Raw genomic sequence first — 17,701 nt, 5'->3', positions numbered from 1 at the left:
ATCCCCTCCCTTACCTCAAATGGCCGCACTGCTGATTCCACACGTGATAAAGCTGAATGTCTAAACTCGGTGTTTGCAGCTAAATCTTGTGTCCCAAACCCATCACTATCTCTACCCACTTTACCCAGTCGCACCCAACTGTCCCTGGACTCTGTATCCTTTTCTCCTGACAAGGTGGAGAGCTTGCTTTCAAACCTCGAGTCAGATTCTGCAACCGGTCCAGACGGCATCAGCCCACGTGTCCTCAAAGCCTGCTCTTCTGCTATTGCTCACCCTCTCTCTGTTCTATTCACCCTCTCATTTTCCCAAGGTCATCTGCCATCTGCTTGGAAATCTGCTAACATCACTGCCCTGCATAAAAAGGTGCAAAAACAGATCCCTGTAACTATAGACCAATCAGCCTTCTCCCAATCATCAGCAAGGTTATGGAATCCATCATCGCCCAGACATGAAATCCTTCCTCTTCTCCAATGGCTTGATTTCCAATCATCAATTTGGTTTCAGACCAGGTCACTCTACCCTAGATATGCTGCTACTGCTCTCCCATCAATGGATGGAGGTCCTCAATGCCAGACAGGAAATCCGAGCCGTATCCCTGGACATATCACGTGCTTTTGACACAGTCTGGCACCCTGCCCTACTCACCAAACTCTCTTCCCATGGTATTCAAGGCCATCTCCACTCATGGCTCGCAGACTTCCTCTCCTGTCGCAGTCAACGTGTGGCCCTAAATGGAGTTCTTTCATCCCCTCTTCCTGTGCAGGCTGGAGTTCCTCAAGGTAGCGTTCTGGGCCCTGTTCTTTTCTCTGGTTTTCATCAATGATCTCTCGGACTCTCTGGAAAATCCTCTATTTCTCTTTGCCGATGACTCCACCCTCTGCCGTACCATCTGTCATCCCTCAGACCGGCAAGCAGCAGCTTCTTCGCTCACTGCAGATCTGGATAAAATCACAAACTGGTCCAACACGTGGAACATGTCTTTCAATCCAGACAAATCTCACACTCTCACTATGTCTCTTCGAAAGGACCGTTTAGAAAACCCCCCATCCACTTTCTCAACAATCCTCTGGAAGAAGTCTTTTCTTTCAAGCTTCTGGGTCTCACTATCTGCCATGACCTTTCCTGGGAAAGTCACATTTCCAACCTTGCCTCAAAAGCCAGTCGCCGACTGGGAATCCTCCGTCGTGCAAAGTCCTTCCTCGGCCCTCTTGAGCTCCTGACCACTTACAAAGCTTTTGTCCGTAGCCTGATGGAGTACTGCTCTCCCCTCTGGGCTGGTGCTCCTGCCTCCCACCTTTCTCGACTTCACGCTGTCGAAACCAGGGCTTTTAAGATCATTGGCATCTCCCGCAATGAAGCTGAGTCTTTGGGCCTCTCACTCAATCACCGCAGGTTGGTCGGTGGTCTTTCTGTCTTCTACCGACTCCTCTCCAGCCTTGCCCCCCCTGCCCTCTCTGTGATTTGTCCCAACCACATTTCCACAGGGCGCTCAAGGTCCGCCAACAACCCCCTTCTGGTAAAACTACCAAAATCACGAATCACTGCTCATCTTCACTCTTTCATTCCTCTTTTTTCTCGCCTTTGGAATAAACTTCCTCACTCTATTCTTTCCCATTCTTCCCTCCAGGCTTTCAAAACAGCTGTTCACCACCACCTCTTATCTTCCCCCATCCAAATCCTCGATCTTTTCTACCCCCGATAATCCACCCAAGCCCACTTCCTTCAATTCTCCTGCTTTCCTTCCTGAAAGTCTCTTTAATGTCCATCTTCCCCTCGCCATGTTCCCCGTCCCATCCCCATCCCTCCCCCTTCCACAGTTCACCTGTGTCTGTTCCCCAATGTTTTGTCCCTTCCACTCCCGCCCCTCTTGTCTCATGCCTCCTTGCTGTGAGTTGTGTGTTAGCTCTCATACGAGCCTCGACCAAGGTATACAAAAAAAAAAAAAAAAAAAAATAAGATAAAATTTAACAACCAGAAAAATCTTCCAAATTCATGAAGATGTCTCATAGTTGGTTCAAGCGGATGTGGAAAAATCTGCTTACTTTTAAAGATGCTCCTTACTCCCAACTTTTTAGATCATGATAATTTAATAATTTTCACAAAGTTGAGTTTTCAACCTGAGTATCAAATACTCTCACAAGGTTTCAATGCTGGTCTTCAAAAAGAAGATATAATCAGTTTATTTAAACTTCAAAACAAACGAAATGATTGCAACATTGAAGAAAAAATACAACTATTTTGTGATACACAGAGATATAAAAAGAAAGCAAAGCCGATAACTTGTATTCTCAGTGATAATATGGATGATATACCTTCTCCCAAAGATTTGGATAAATCAAAAAAGAACCTCGTTATCTTTGATTGTGTTAAAGAGAGAAACCAAACAGAATTGGATAGCTACTACACAAGAGGGAGACTTTCTTCTTGTAATTGTATTTATCTTTGTCAATCATACTTTCAACTAAGCCTGGTGTTGGCTTAGTGGTTAGAGTGGCGGCTTGGGATCCCAGGGTCCTGAGTTCAAGCCCCGTTGGCTGCTGAATTAACACCAGGGGGTTGACTCAGCCTGTCATCCATCTGAGGTCGGCGAAATGAGTACCAGTGTACTGGTCCCGGTGTATGCCTCGGTTAGAATAGATGTACCATATCCCTGTGTGTCATAAGAGGCGACCAGGGTTGGCGTCAGGAAGGGCATCCGGCCATAAAACATTGCCTCAAGAAAAAGCCTAACCCCTGCACAGCAGGGAAAAATGGCTGTAAAAAAAAAAAACGGTCAATCATACTTTCAACTGCCTCGTGGCTCAATAAGAAACCATGCTCATACTTTTATTTTATTCAAGTTAAATTCAATAGATGTAAACAATTTTTGGAAAGACAATTGTTATACATTATGTAGTAAAAAGGAATTTGGGGATTATATGAAGTACACGACTGAAAAATATAAATATATTGTTGTGAAACAAGATGAGATATAAAAACATATTTTTTATTTTATAAATAATTACATATATAAATGACAACTATTTTTATAAATCTTGTGGGTAAATCTGCTTCTGGAAAAAAACTTTCATAAATCAAGGTTCTTGAATAGTACAAATGAGAATATTGTAAATTTGGTTAAAAAGCACCCTGGAGTTCGTATTGTATCAACAACTCGAGCAATAAGACCTGGAGAAGTAGAAGGTGAAGATTATTATTATATTTCAGTGCAGGAACATGCGATTGAGGAATGAAGGTCAAATTTTTGAGGAGGTTTCTCCTGGTACAACAAAATATTCACATTGTAAGAGTGAGTTCAAGAAACTAAAATCTGGTGGTCTTGGGATATTCGAAACTAATCCAGAAGGAATGAGACAAATTATTAAACATCTGAGTGGTAATGGAGTTAAGATTTTATCATTCGGTTTTGATGTTGATGAAGAAACTCAACGCAAACGTATGAAAAGCAGAGATGCAAGTACTAGTGAAGAAGAAATTACAACTCGTATTAATGTTAATAAAGAATTTGATGAAATATTTCAAGAAAAGGATTTATTTGAATACAACTACTTTAATGATGAAGAAAAGGAAAATTTCCCTGTTGACCTTTATAATTCAGTGAATGATATTTTCCAATGAATAAATGGATGCGAAAGAAAGAGCAAGAAGATTTAAGGAGCATCAAGAGTTGGTTTCAAAAGTTTTAAAACATCAGGAAGACATAAATAAGAAATGCAGACAGAAACTCACGGGTGAAGCATTTGAAAGAAAACAAGAGAAATTATTTTAACCACTATTAAAAACTTCCCAAGAAAAAATTATCGATACTTCCACAATTCCCACAATAGAGCATACTCCGAAGAAACTTCAAATGTTGAAAGATTTCAGTCAAATGACGGAGGAAGAATTAGAGCATAGAGGAGAATTCGAATATGATGATGGATTATTTCAACAACTGGAAGAGATTAATCAACCCCCTGATTATATTGTGAAGGCTCTTCAAAACAATGAATATTCAGCAGATTCAACAACCAAAGCAGGACTCATTCCAACAGAACAACCAGCAATATTTCATCTTGTTCAAGAAAAGGGATTGATATTTAATGATGAATTAAGGTTCTTGAGTTCTGCTCAACCCCCTGTTAAACTAACTCCGAGATTAATGTTTCTTCTCACAAAAGATGGAAAACAAGGTTCAACTGTGAGGGATGAATCAAAGTATTTTGATAAACCATTGGATATGAAAAATAAGGATGATACAGTATTTATTTATCTGCTGGACTCTCTTAAACACAGGGTTAGTCTATCTGGCAAAAGTAGGAAGAATGACGACGAAAAACTCTTTATTCAGGCTTTAAGTTGGCTTGGTTCAGGTGTTAGTTTTCTTCCAAATGACCCATCAGAATTAGTTAATAGACTGTTATTGCTGTTAGGTAGTAAGAAGGCTGGAAATAACAATTGTTTTAATGAAGCATCAGCCATTTTCGACCAGTTGATGAACATGAAAATAATTAATAAATGTAAATACAAATAAATTTTATCCCATAGTAAATAAGATGAGCAGCACATCTTTAGGTTTAATTTCACAACAAGCGACCACACATCTTCATTCCCATACCCACGACAACTTGACGCAACAAAAGAATATGAGGCGTCTTTATTGTCCATGGAAACATATAACACCTTGTTTAATATCACAGAGAAAAATGAAAAGTTTAGTTATAATCCGGGAAGTAGATACAAAACAATAACAGTTTCACCAGGAGCACATGAGATTTCTCAAATATCTTCCGAAATTGGTTGCCTGATGAAAGAACAGGGTGATGAATCAAAAAATATTGTTATAGATATTCAAAAACATACTTCAAAATCAACGATCAAACTTAAAAATAACGACAAGGTTGATTTCACAATTGATAATAATTCATTTAGAAAGTTGTTGGGTTTCTCCTCAAAAAAGATTGAAACTAATGGGACATTTTACAGTGATAATGTCATTCAAATATCCTCAGGCATAAATTTGGTATTAATTCACTGTGATTTCATTGATGGTGCTTATAATAATGGAATAAGAACAAATACAATATTTTCATTCATTGCATACTCAATCCCAATTGGTTATAAATTCAATATGGAACCCAAAAATCTGGTTTATCTTCCTGTGTCAGGAAAAACCATATACAGAGTAAATTTTACGATAACCATACAAGATAATCGCATGATTTCTATTAATGGAGAAATTATATCCATCAGAATTCACCTACGTGAAGTTTTCCAAAAAATAAATACGATGGTTATTGTGAGGAAACATGAGTTGGGAAAATATAAAATAATTACAGGGGATGGGATGTTCCTTTCCCCATACTACAAGGGTGAAGGAATGTATCTTGGTGGAGGATACAGTAAACCTTCGAGACAAATGGGTGTAGGACATCAATTAAGAAAAAAAGGAGATGGGATAATTGATACGCCAATGGGTATAGGTTCAACTAATCTTAAACATAAAGACATAATTGGTTCAACTGCTTCTGCTGTGGGAAATGTAGCGGGTTCTCTCAAGAGTATAAAAGATGCCCAAAAGGAATCTCATAAATTGCAAGCAATAAAGGAAATTAGGAAAGGCAAAACTCGGTTGTCTCCCCAAGAACGACAGAAAATAATTCAAATTAGCCGAAACCCCGTCACAGACGGATTCCGTTCATTCAACCACCCTCACCAGGTCACCCACACTCGAGGGACATGGACTGGACAGGGCGTGATTGCCCCCGCCTCCTCATCCCCCGCACCTGCCCCATTCCCCCCGTCCGCCTCTCACCCCCCTCCCCACGCCTTCAATTTGCTTACCCCCACCAAAATATTGAATTACCTCGGCCCCGCCATGCCTCTTCAGTCCCCGCCCCCTCCCCGTCTCTTGATTCCCCGCCCCACTTGCCACCGGGCCCCCACCCCCTGTCCACCCCCTCACACTCAACCCTGCCAAATTCCCCCCATCCCCCGCCCACTCATCCCCCACCCCATTTCCCTCCGTCTCCCACTTTCAATTTGCTTACCCCCGCCCAAAATTTTGCTAACCTTGCCCCCCGCCTCTTCACTCCCTGCCCCAGTCTCTTCAACCCCCCGCCCCCGCCTCTTCACTCCTCACCCCCGTCTCAACGAGAAGTGTTTATTCTGCTTCAGAGTTGAAGGTTGACTATTGCCACTATGTGCGATGCACTCTTACACGTACGAAGTTTCTTTCAGTCCAGGTCACAGTACCGAGAAAAACGTGACGCGACCACGAGGAGGAGCACAAAATTGGTCCTTCAGTATTAATATATAGATACTTGGGTCAAGGTTTCAAAAGTTTGAACATCTTTTTTCTGAAATAAATACAAGTATGGAAGCAATTGATAGTATCTATGATTTGGATGATACCATTGTCATCTCAAACTTTACTAAAAAATAAGACTACTTCAAGGTAAATACAATAACTGGAACAGACTGGAATGCAAATGGAACAAAAAGTTTTGAAATAAATAATCAACAAACTTATTTGAATCTAGCCAAAAGTTTCTTGTTGTGTAAATTTACATTCACTAAGGCTGCGAATAACACAAACGCTACACTCGTTAATGATTTCTTCTGGAAAATGTTTGATCGTGTTCGTTTGTACATTGGAACACAAGAAGTTGAAGCGGTTGATTATGTCTCAGCTACATCTGAAATGATGAAATTTACACTATATTAATTTAGTGAAAGAATGGGAAAGGGAGCTGTCGAAGGTTTTATTCCTGATATGGCAACGGGAACAAACACAGACCCTGGATCTAGTCAAAGGAAAGGAATGTAGGCCTATAATTATGATACAAAAACAGTAATTGTTTTACTGTGGCAGGTCCTCTTTTAGGTATATTTGGATTTTGTGATCATGATAAAGTTCTGTATGGTCTTAAAATTAGATTTCAACTGCAAAGGAATGATAATGAAAATAGATTGCTTTTTGGTGTGGCTAATGCTTTTGCTGATCAGAATAAATTTCTAATTGATGAAATTAGTCGGTATATAAGTGAATATACTCCTCATCTTAAAACAGAAGCGATGTTGAATTGAAGACTTAACTCAAAGAAACCACTCAATGTATCATATCTTAAAAGAAGATGCCAACACATTAAACTGAACCAAACCACTTACACGTGGAATTTAGGTGTTCTGGAAGGAAAGCCACAATATCTGTGGCTCATTTTTTTTTAACCAGATGGTGATACTGCTACTGACAAGAATAATGCATTGAGTGAAAATGCAAAGGTGAAACAACTTCGCGTTTCTCCAGATGGAACATTTTATCCACGAGATAGGTTGAAAATTAATTGGGGAAAAAATGATTATGCTGAAGCATACAAATCTTACCAAAAGGTGTGTGAAAGCAATGGATATAAAGAACCCATTTTGGATATGACAGCATTCAAAAGTTTGCATACAATCTATGCGATTGACCCGAGTGCTCAAAAGGAAACTACAAGGTCTAATCAAGTGGATACTTCCCTATACATTGTAAGAGAAGTGAGTGAAGAAGTTGATACATATTGTTTGCTTTTCGAAGAAACAGAATTACAGATTAATACAGATAATGGTGTTATGATTAGTCTCACATAATTTTTTTTGATAAATAAATGAGTAGTAAAGTGCCAACTGGGGTATATGTTAATCAAATCAATCTTCATAAACTATCATCTTGTATTCAAAATAAAAAGCCTTGTATGATTAACGTTAATACAATTCAGAGAAAAGGAGCAGCAAGAATTGATGTTTTGCTCACAAGAGAACAGGTGAAAATCTTGAGTGATACTGGCTCACTTAAAATTAAAATGTCAAAATCAATGTTGAAGAAATATTCAATAAGAGAGACGAGTGAATAATTTCTCCCATTTCTAATTCCTTTATTCGCCGGTTTAAGTGCGGCTGGAGCATTGATGGGTGGTATTTCAGCAGCGGTGGAAGCTTCCAACGAAAGGAAGGCTCAACTACAGGCTCAAAAATAATTGGAAAGACATAACAAAGAGTTGGAGAAACAAATGAGTGGAAGTGGTGTAATTGTAGATTTTGCTGAAAAACTTGAAAGTCTGCCTGATAAAGCGAGATTGTTAGTTGGAGATATGCTTTCTTCTATCACACAAGCAGGTGTAAAATTAACTAAAACAGGTAATGGATTATATCTTTCTAATAAATAAATGAGCATTGATGAGTGGTTTAAAGAATTTGCAAAGAATACAACATCAAATTTAGAACTTATCAAATATTGTAAGAAATTCATAATGTGATTATTTGAATGAGACATGAATTAACAAACGTGTCGAAACATGCAAAGAATATTATTATGAACTTAGAAGTTAATAATGGGAACGGTTCTCAATGGGTTTGTATTTTTAATAGTCAAGACAAATATTATTTTGATAGTTTTGGTCTTCCACCACCTGTTGAAGTAATAAAATTCTTCCAGAATGGTGTTTATCAAACATTTCAAGTCCAATAATTAAATTCCAAGTGTTGTGGTCAATTATGTCTATATGTGTTATTTCAACTCAAGAAAAATTAATTTTTAATGACTGTTTTTAATCTAATATAAATGACAAGTTGGAAAAGATGGTTCTATCTTTGGTGTATCCCAAGAACTGGATATTGATTTGTCAAATTATTACACAAAGGCACAGGCTGAATGACAGGAATATAGTATAACAAAAAATATTAATACGAAAAATACTTATAAATTAAAAAATTATCCAAGCCCGACTGACTTGTTGAGATTAAGTGATTTATCATAATATATATCCTTAAATAAAACGGCTGTGTATTCCACAAAGATACAGAAGTGTTGATTTTATCTCCAGGTCATACAGAATTCACAGTTCCAATTAAAATAAAATTTTATAAAGAAGGGCATATCGTTTGCATGAGAATAGAACAATGGGGGTATGATATGAATGACTTAGGGTATAATTGGTCATTTAAAATTAACGTAGAAGACCTGGAACAATTAAATCAGTCTCGTAAGGAAGAATATTATCCACTTGGTATAGAGAATGAGTTTTGTGGAGCCACGATTAGTAAACAACAAATAAAATAATTTAATAAGGGTAAATGTAATAATGGTTTTGCCCCAGTTTATATCATGAAAACACAAAGAACAGGATTATATATAATAAATAAGGGAATACAAACTGATTTAACTATGGGAAGATGGGGAGGTATTTTCTGCCATTATATTATTCTGTCATATATTTCTGATACATAAATGACAGCAAGAAGGCTTCAGGAAAATTATCATTTCTGTGTCCAAGCATACCTTCAAGAAAAGGGTATTCGATATCTTAATAAATATGTTCTACAACATAAGAATGAGGTATTTTCAATCAAAGATTAGCTTTATACTGATGTTAATAAACCATCAACTTTGGATTTAACTAAAATGTTAAATAATGAAAAAAAATTAAGTTAAGAAAACGTAAGGCTCTTTTAGAAAAATCAGAAGAAATTTTATTGATTTCCTGTTGAAAAAAAACAATATTTTGGATACAGGAATAACAAGAAATCCCGATGAATATATGTATGATATTCTATGGGGTGTAAGTGGTTCTGGGATAGTAAGGGATGAGGAAGGAGTTGAAGAAACTGAGAAGAGAGAGGAGGAGAGGGGGAAGAGAGAGAAGGAGGAGAGGGAGAAGAGAGAGAAGAGAGAGAAGGAGGAGAGGGAGCAGAGAGAGAAGGAGAGGGAGGAGAGGGAGATGTAAGAGAAGAGAGAGAAGGAGGAGAGAGAGAGAGGAGAGGGAGAAGAGAGATGTAAGAGAAGAGAGAGAAGGAGAGAGAGAGAGAAGGAGAGGGAGAAGAGAGAGGGGGAGAGGGGGAAGAGGGGGAAGGGGGAGAGGGAGAAGAGAGAGAAGAGAGAGAGGGAGGAGAGGGAGCAGAGAGAGAGGGAGGGGGAGGAGAGGGAGATGTAAGAGAAGAGAGAGAAGGAGGAGAGAGAGAGAAGGAGAGGGGGAAGAGAGAGAGATGTAAGAGAAGAGAGAGAAGGAGGAGAGAGAGAAGGAGAGGGAGAAGAGAGAGAAGAGAGAGAAGGAGGAGAGGGAGAGGGAGGAAAGAGAGAGAATAAAAAAATTAAAAAATATGGAAACCAGTGAGATTATAAAAAGATCAAAGGTATTCCAGAAAATAAATAAATCTCAACGCACCGAGAAGGAAAACAAAGATTGGCAAGTCTATTTGAAATATATGCGTCAAGACTATTAACATCATTTTTAGGGAGAAGATTTAAACGAGAAAGTGGAGATAAAGAAGAGAAAGAAGGAAAAGATTATATTATTGATGATGTTGGTGTAATTGACTTTGATTAAAGTTTTACATTTTTTTTTCTTCAATAAATGGAGGAGAGAGTGAAGACATTTCGAAGGATTCTTTATGTTTTAAAAATCAAGATTCAAATGTGCATGTTGGAAACAAAAAAGGTTTTTGCACTCTGTCGGAATTTTTCACATAAATAAATGAGTTATTGTCTCAAATGTAAAAAGAAAACCAAGAGTAAAAATATCTCGTATGTTAAAAGTAAAATTAATAGGGTTATACAAAAAGGTACATGTTTGGTGTGTGGCTCAAAAAAGAGTGAATTCACCAAACACAAATGAGGGGGAGATATACAAAAGTTTTTCTCAGGAAGTAAATTTACCACAACTGAAATACCAGGGGAATTACATCTACCAGGGTATTCCTTCTGTGGTCCAGGAACAAACTTGAATAAAAGATTAGATGAGGTTGACAATCCTAAACCGTGGAGCAAACCTATCAATAGGGTTGATGAAGTGTGCATGAAGCACAATATTGATTATGGAAATATCACAACGTTGGAAGAATTAATACCAGGTGGGGTTGACTCTGCCTGTCATATTTCCGAGGTCGACAAAATGAGTACCGCATGTATATGCTCATTTTCTTTGTTCATGAAAAGTATTTGCCCACAGTTGAGGCCGTTGTGTCGGAGTGGCGACCCGTCCAGGATTGTGTCCAATAGCCAAAGAGACTGCTTCGGCAGCACCAACGCTCTGGATGTATGGTCCCAATGGATGGATGGATTTGAATGGGTGTCCCAGAAGCCCCATTTATCATCGACTTACGAGTCATTAACTCTTTCTCAAACTGAGTATAAGGATTCCTGTCATCGTACCATGGCTGGTGTATGATTTCACTAAAACCTTTGCAAAATGTGAGTAGGTTGGGTTTGCTTCACAACGTTGTAACTACCAAGCTGTCACCAAAATGCCCTTTCAGTTTATTTTCCAAATGCTTTCTAGTTTGCACTTCAGCCTCATCATGCATGTTCTCTTTCATTATCTCTTCCAACTAGCAGATCGAATACTGGCACTCCGAGTTGTCTTTGAGAAAGTCACAAAGGAAGTCATATTCTTTCTTCTTGTCCTCAGTGTTCTGAGTGTGGTTTCCTTGGTCAAAAGAACTTGAAACGACAGCGATTATGGCACTTGGCCTCAACTGTGGGAAGATCTATGGTTGTGGCTAAATGACAGAGCACTTTTCTCCCCATTTCTTAATTTTGGTTTTCAGCATGCTTTTTGATTTTCTGGATGAATGGCAACGTTTCATATCTGCACACTCTATCAATGTCTTTGTTGGTACCCTTCTTCATTCTGTTTTCATTTGCCTCCTCACCATAAATCAGACAATCCTTGGTTCTGTAAAATTTACTCAAATGCTGTTCAATAGAACAAAGAAAGGGGGTTTCAATGTTATCTCCATAGGCACTCAGCTTCTTTGTATGGGAAATGATACTGTTCTTTCAAGTATAAACCTTCCTACAGGACACATGAACTTTGAGTGGCTGGGCAGTGCTAAGATACTGGTCTCTACCATCCTCAGTCTAGTGACTGGCATCAACAATTGTAGACCTCGCCTTGGCCACGACCTCCACGGTTTCTCCATCGGGTGGAAATTCAGGGGGTAGATTCAGCATAAAACTCTGGGCACAGCGCACAGGGACCCGGCATGGCACCTTTAATAAAGAATTAGGAAATGAAGATTAGAAGATTATTTCAAAGTTAAATATACTGACATACTACTTAACTTTCATTTCAGGAAGTTGGAAACATTACAATGTGGGATGCCATATTGGATTTAGGCAAATAAAAAATGACTGTAGGTAATTAATTTTGCTTTCATTGGATTTCTTGGGTCAGAAAACATGGGAATAGACACCAAAAGTAACATTTTAAATTTCATGATTAAACTAATTATGGGCGGCAGCGTGGTGGCAATCTTGAATTTTGGAAAAAAAACCCCATGTGATTCTTTGGGACTTTTTGTGGAATATCTACCACGTGTCCTGGGTCACTGTGCAAAAATTCATCTTTGACACTGAAATTTCGACCTTTTGGGCTCATACCGGCAAATATAGACAGACTACTATTCCAGATGAGAATTAGCTCTTCCTCCATAAAAAATGGAGATGACCTCCTTCTCAAAACAAAATGAGAGAAAGAGCTACCATATAATGCTTTTGCTAACCACGATGAGAAAGAATATGCAGAAGAAGAATATAAAGAAGATGATAATGAAGCACTAGGAATAGAGAAGAAGTATTAAAACAAGACGACAAAGAGTACAAAAAGCTCACCACTGCCCGAACCAAACAGTTTTCTTCCCCCAAGTAACATCCCTCGCCAGATATTCCTGAGTCAAACCACAGATGTTGGCCGATCACTGCATTCTCCTGCATGGACACACACACACACACACACACACACACACACACACACACACACACACACACACACACACACACACACACACACACACACACACACACACACACACACACACACACACTATCTTGGCAAACTACTTCATTAATGAACGAATCTCTACAACAAAAATACCCCCGAGAGGGAGTGCTGGTCATCTCTGCCAGAGGTCCAAAGTAACTCTGTGCCAGACTGGAATAGGGGCAGTTCATAAAGTACGTACGCTCTACTTCCGGGTTTCAAAACCACCCACCCCCCTCTGTATGCAGGCTAGTGACCACCCACCCACCCCCCTCTGTATGCAGGCTCGTGACCACCCACCCACCCACCTCATACATTGCTAATCGCTTGCAAAGCCAGCAGTTCCTTATGAATCGATGTTTGTAAAGGCCCAGTCACACCTTGACGTTTTAGCCAGCAATGGCAACGTATTAAAATGTATGTAAAACGCTGGCTTTCGTTGAACTTTTGATGTTTTTTTTTTTAAGATTCGGACATATTCATAACGACTTGGTGTTATGCATAACGTATTAGTAACGGGCACAGAACGTTTCGTTGTGTTATAGATAACTTATACCAACGAATGCTGAACCTGTTGTCGGCCTTCACAACCTATGCCCAACGATAGTCTAACTTAGGCATAGCGCGCTGCACGCATCGCCGACGATGACGTGGCATAGGTTATGAAAAGGCTGCCGCACAACGATTCAAATCATAACCGCTGCAGAAATGGAAGTGTCAACATCGCAGTCACACCTTGGCGATCTTGCCAGCGTATGCCGACCTCTGAAAAATGCGTCTAAAACGTTGGCGCACGTCGAATACGGTATGGGTAAGTTTGGTATGCGTGAATAGAACGCTCAAGTACGCTATCATTCGTCGTATTAAATGGAGTACGTCTTGTAATTTTAAACATGTTGAAAATTTTACGACGTACTTGCCGTATGACACACGCTCCGCATGCGATGGGAATAAGTTGTACGCACAATATGCGATCGTTGACACACATCGACACACGTTACTTGAAAGGTACTCATAAGTCGAAACACGTCAAGGTAATGGTTAGCGTCAGTGTTCCAGACTCGGTATGACGGTGTTCTCGGTATGAAAAAAAAACTCGGTTTTTTTTTCGGTATGACGGTGTTCAGTGTACAGTGCGGTTATGATTTAAATCGTTGAGCGGCAGCCTATTAATTATATGATATTATAACTGCACTAGAAATCGAAGTGTCAAAATCACCATCATACCGAAGGAAGGAAGACAAAAAAAAATAAAATAAAATAAAACCAGGAAGTCTGGAACACTGACGCAAACCATTACCTTGATGTGTTTCGACTTATGAGTACCTTACAAGTAATGTGTGTCACCGATCGCGTAACATGAGTAAAACACGTTACTCATAGGTTAGAAATAAGTTACGGGTATGCTAAACATTACCTCGAGGTGTTTCGACTTATAAGTAACTTACAAGTAACGCGTGTCGATGTGTGTTAACGATCTCATAACGTGCCCACAACTTATGGCCAGCGTTATGTGGAACGTGTGAGTCATACGGTGACATGTCTTAAAATTTCAAGCATGGAAAATTTGAGGACAACCGAAAAGTACAACGTTTAAAGCCAGTGTACAACGACGTAAGGCAGTGTTTTTCAGCGTGCTCTCAATGTTATCAAAACTTTCCCATAACATATTCGACGTGTGCTAGCGTTTTAGATTAATTTTCCAAAAATCAGCATAAGCTGGCGAAAACGTCAAGTTGTGACTGGGCCTTAAGCCATGACGATGCAGTCCCTAGCGGTGTAATTTACCTTTTTCTTTTAATATCACAGCACGTCAATTATGAAAATAAAAGTACAAATTGACATTCAAGACAATGTTAATGTCATAAATGAAAGTAAGTGTGCATATAAACTTGTGTTCCATTGTTTTATTTAAATCTGACAAAAGCTTCAAATGTAATATTTGTCTTGGAGAGTTCCGGTTCTTAAGTTAATACTTTTTTTTTGTACGTACTTTATGAACGGCCCATACGGGGAATCAGAACGAAGTTTGAAGGGCTTTAAAATCAGAACGACAGCAAATTTCAAAAAAATGGCTCATGTTGTTCTCGATAATAGTCCGTAGTATCTGAATCACGAATAACATTTGATCTCTTGATAAATGAAGGAGGAGATACGATTTGAAATCGACGATTTTCGCAACTTTGACAGCCTCGTGACGTTGACCTCTACCTTGGATGACCTTGAAAGTTATATCGTTGTGCACGTCTCATCGACCTCTATCCATTCCACTATTGGTTATTTGTCTCCTCGGTTTGATTGTGGACGGACGGACGTACGTACGTACGTACGGACGGGCGGACAGACTTCGAGACTGTTATTATTAGGTCATCGCTACTGAGATGATAGAGATAACCTAAAAATTCCACACTTCAGTTCTGATACAACCTTTTCTTTGACTTAAAGCCATGCTCTCTGATCCTAAAAGTCGGCCAGTCCCTTTAAATATCTTAAACACTCCATGATATCCCCACACAGTCTCTGTTAAAAAAATTTCCATGTTCTCTCGTAACCTCAACCCCATATCCAGGTGTACATTCGAGTTAATTTATGATGAAACCTCTCTGCTGCAGCTCTACCCTTCTTACAACAAGGTGACCAAAACTGAGCATAGTACTCAAATGTGGCATTACCAAACTTACTGGTATGACTTCTTCAGACTCATACACAATGCCTCTCATAACACATCCAAAAACACTTGGCCCCAATTTTGGATGACACTGTGCTGTGTTATATGTTTCAATGTTTGGTCTCCTCTTGTCCCAAAATCTTTTGCCAGATCCACTCGCTCAAAAAACAAAAAACAAATCTGCTTTAAGAACCATCTCTGTTACTTATGTTCCTCCTAATACCCAAAACTTTACATCTTTACATACGATATTCAATTTAATCCTCAATTTGTTTGCCCATTCCCTAAAAACATCCAAACTGTTCTGCAACCAAAAACATTTTTCCCTCACCATTTACTTTGACTCAAAGTTTTGTTTCATCTGTCCATTTATCTCAACTCCCTTCTGATGGCACCATCTAAGTTCTCGATCAATGAAACAAATTGAAAACAACAATCGACCAACAACTGACCTTCACAATCTTTTACTACTTACACAATTCGACACTGACATATACCCATTACGTACTATGTCCTGTGTTATTGAGCCAAGTATCTATCCAAACAGCGAACCTTCCACCCAATAGCTCATACCTACAACCAAAAACAACTTACGTGGAACCTTGTCAAGAGCTTTCTGAAAATCTAGATGAGCAAGTCTGTTGCACCACCACTATATACCCAGCTCGTTTTTACCCCCTCCAAAAACTCCACCAAGATAGTTAGACACAATCGACCTTTCATAAATCCATGCTGACTATCCACAAGTACAAAACCATTCTAAGTGCTGCCTCAGTCACAGATTTTGGTTTTGAATAATTTTCTTCTCAGAGTTTTAGGAGTTTTAGTATCTATGGGCCAATCATTTCCTGTCACCCCCTTTACCCCTTTCTTGAACAGTCCAAATATTGGTACTATAGTGTGCTTTCTCCTTGTACACGACAAAACTAGACATGCATCAAAGGGCATGAGACTATAAAGTGTAACAACCTGTAGATATTCTACTTGAGGTTAATAGTCTATCAAATGAGAATGGCACTGGGTAGAGCACATACCTCCACCAGGCTAAACAGTTCACATTTTGTATCCAACTGATAGGCTAGATCTACTTTCGGACCTGCATCTGGACCATTTGTCCTTGTCATACACCAAAATCGAATCAGCTTGCTCTTGCCACCTACCCAAATCATCCACCAAGTTTTGAAATATCATGCCATACATCGTTTTTGTCCCCATCACTCAATGGTTAAGAATCACTATAAATAAAAAATAAATAAAATTCTCATATTCGGGTGCAGATCTGGATCTCCACCAGAATCGGATCAATTTGTCCTCGTCATACATCCAACCTGTCCATCAAATTTCGTCTGAATGCATCCACAACATTTTGAGATATCCTGCTCACAGATAAGCAAACAAACAAACAAACCAACATGAAATTGCTCATTGAGCAAGGAATTTCCGGAATAACTTTGTCATATCTCCATGATCTCTGAAAAAACAAACACCTGGAAATAAATTTGGTTCTTACAAGTCGATAGTGCTACTGTTTAATGAGTTATAGCACTTATTTTGGTCATGATCATAACTTGGAAGTCAATCAGACTTGAAATGGCATTTTTATCGCAATTTGAAATTTTTGACCCTGACATTCGACCCCCGACCGCTAAGAAGGGTGTTGGTGTGACACCTCAATGAGACATATGGTTGGATGCAGAATTGGAAGATGCACATTTTGGATTTGGTTTTAAGTCGATACGACCATTTTAGCAGGCGTTATTGCGAAAATAGGAATTTCGGTTTTTTGGTGACCTTGACTTTGACCTTTGACCTCGATTCACCAAAAACGACAAGTGTCTAAGTTGGACCATGGCCGACATTTGTACCCAATTTGGTCATGATCGCTGAAACGGTGTGGCTGCTACAGGGTAAACAAACACACAAACACACAGACACACACACAGAATGACGCACACAACCGACCAACATAATTGCTGAAATCCGAAGGATTCCGGCAATTAACAAACAAGCAGACAGAGGTGACACAACCTCCGTTCTTCCTTCGGTGGCAGAGGAAAATATGTGAACAAAACCAGCAATGATTTACCATTATAAGATATATTTGTTCGAATTTTAAAATGGATTTTGTAAAAACAATTATGCTTTTCTAAATTCAGTACTGACAAAGGATTGAAGATCACAACGGTGCACATTCGCCTCAGTTGTCACCGCATGACAGCAAGATGGCAACGTGTCATCAAGTGGTTGCCATGCTGTT

At 39.1% G+C, this 17,701-nt stretch overlaps 1 protein-coding gene across 9 annotated transcripts in view; it reads right to left on the bottom strand.

Annotated features, from left to right (window-relative positions):
- The window catches only part of LOC147026423 (diacylglycerol kinase zeta-like), a 293,140-nt gene that overhangs the window by 226,372 nt on the left and 49,067 nt on the right, over positions 1–17,701 (bottom strand). For all 9 annotated transcript variants that reach the window (XM_085881839.1, XM_085881846.1, XM_085881840.1 and 6 more), the window contains exon 3: positions 12,629–12,724. In XM_085881839.1, the coding sequence (XP_085737965.1) occupies positions 12,629–12,724 (96 nt within the window). The remainder of the gene's footprint in view (positions 1–12,628; positions 12,725–17,701) is intronic.

The sequence above is a fragment of the Eptatretus burgeri genome, chromosome 5 (genome assembly GCF_056783735.1).
Source record: "Eptatretus burgeri isolate ZD-2024b chromosome 5, Ebu_testis_v1, whole genome shotgun sequence".
Classification (NCBI taxonomy): domain Eukaryota; kingdom Metazoa; phylum Chordata; class Myxini; order Myxiniformes; family Myxinidae; genus Eptatretus; species Eptatretus burgeri.
The sequence above is the reverse complement of the archived record's forward strand: the minus strand, read 5'-3'. Positions and strand labels throughout refer to the sequence as shown.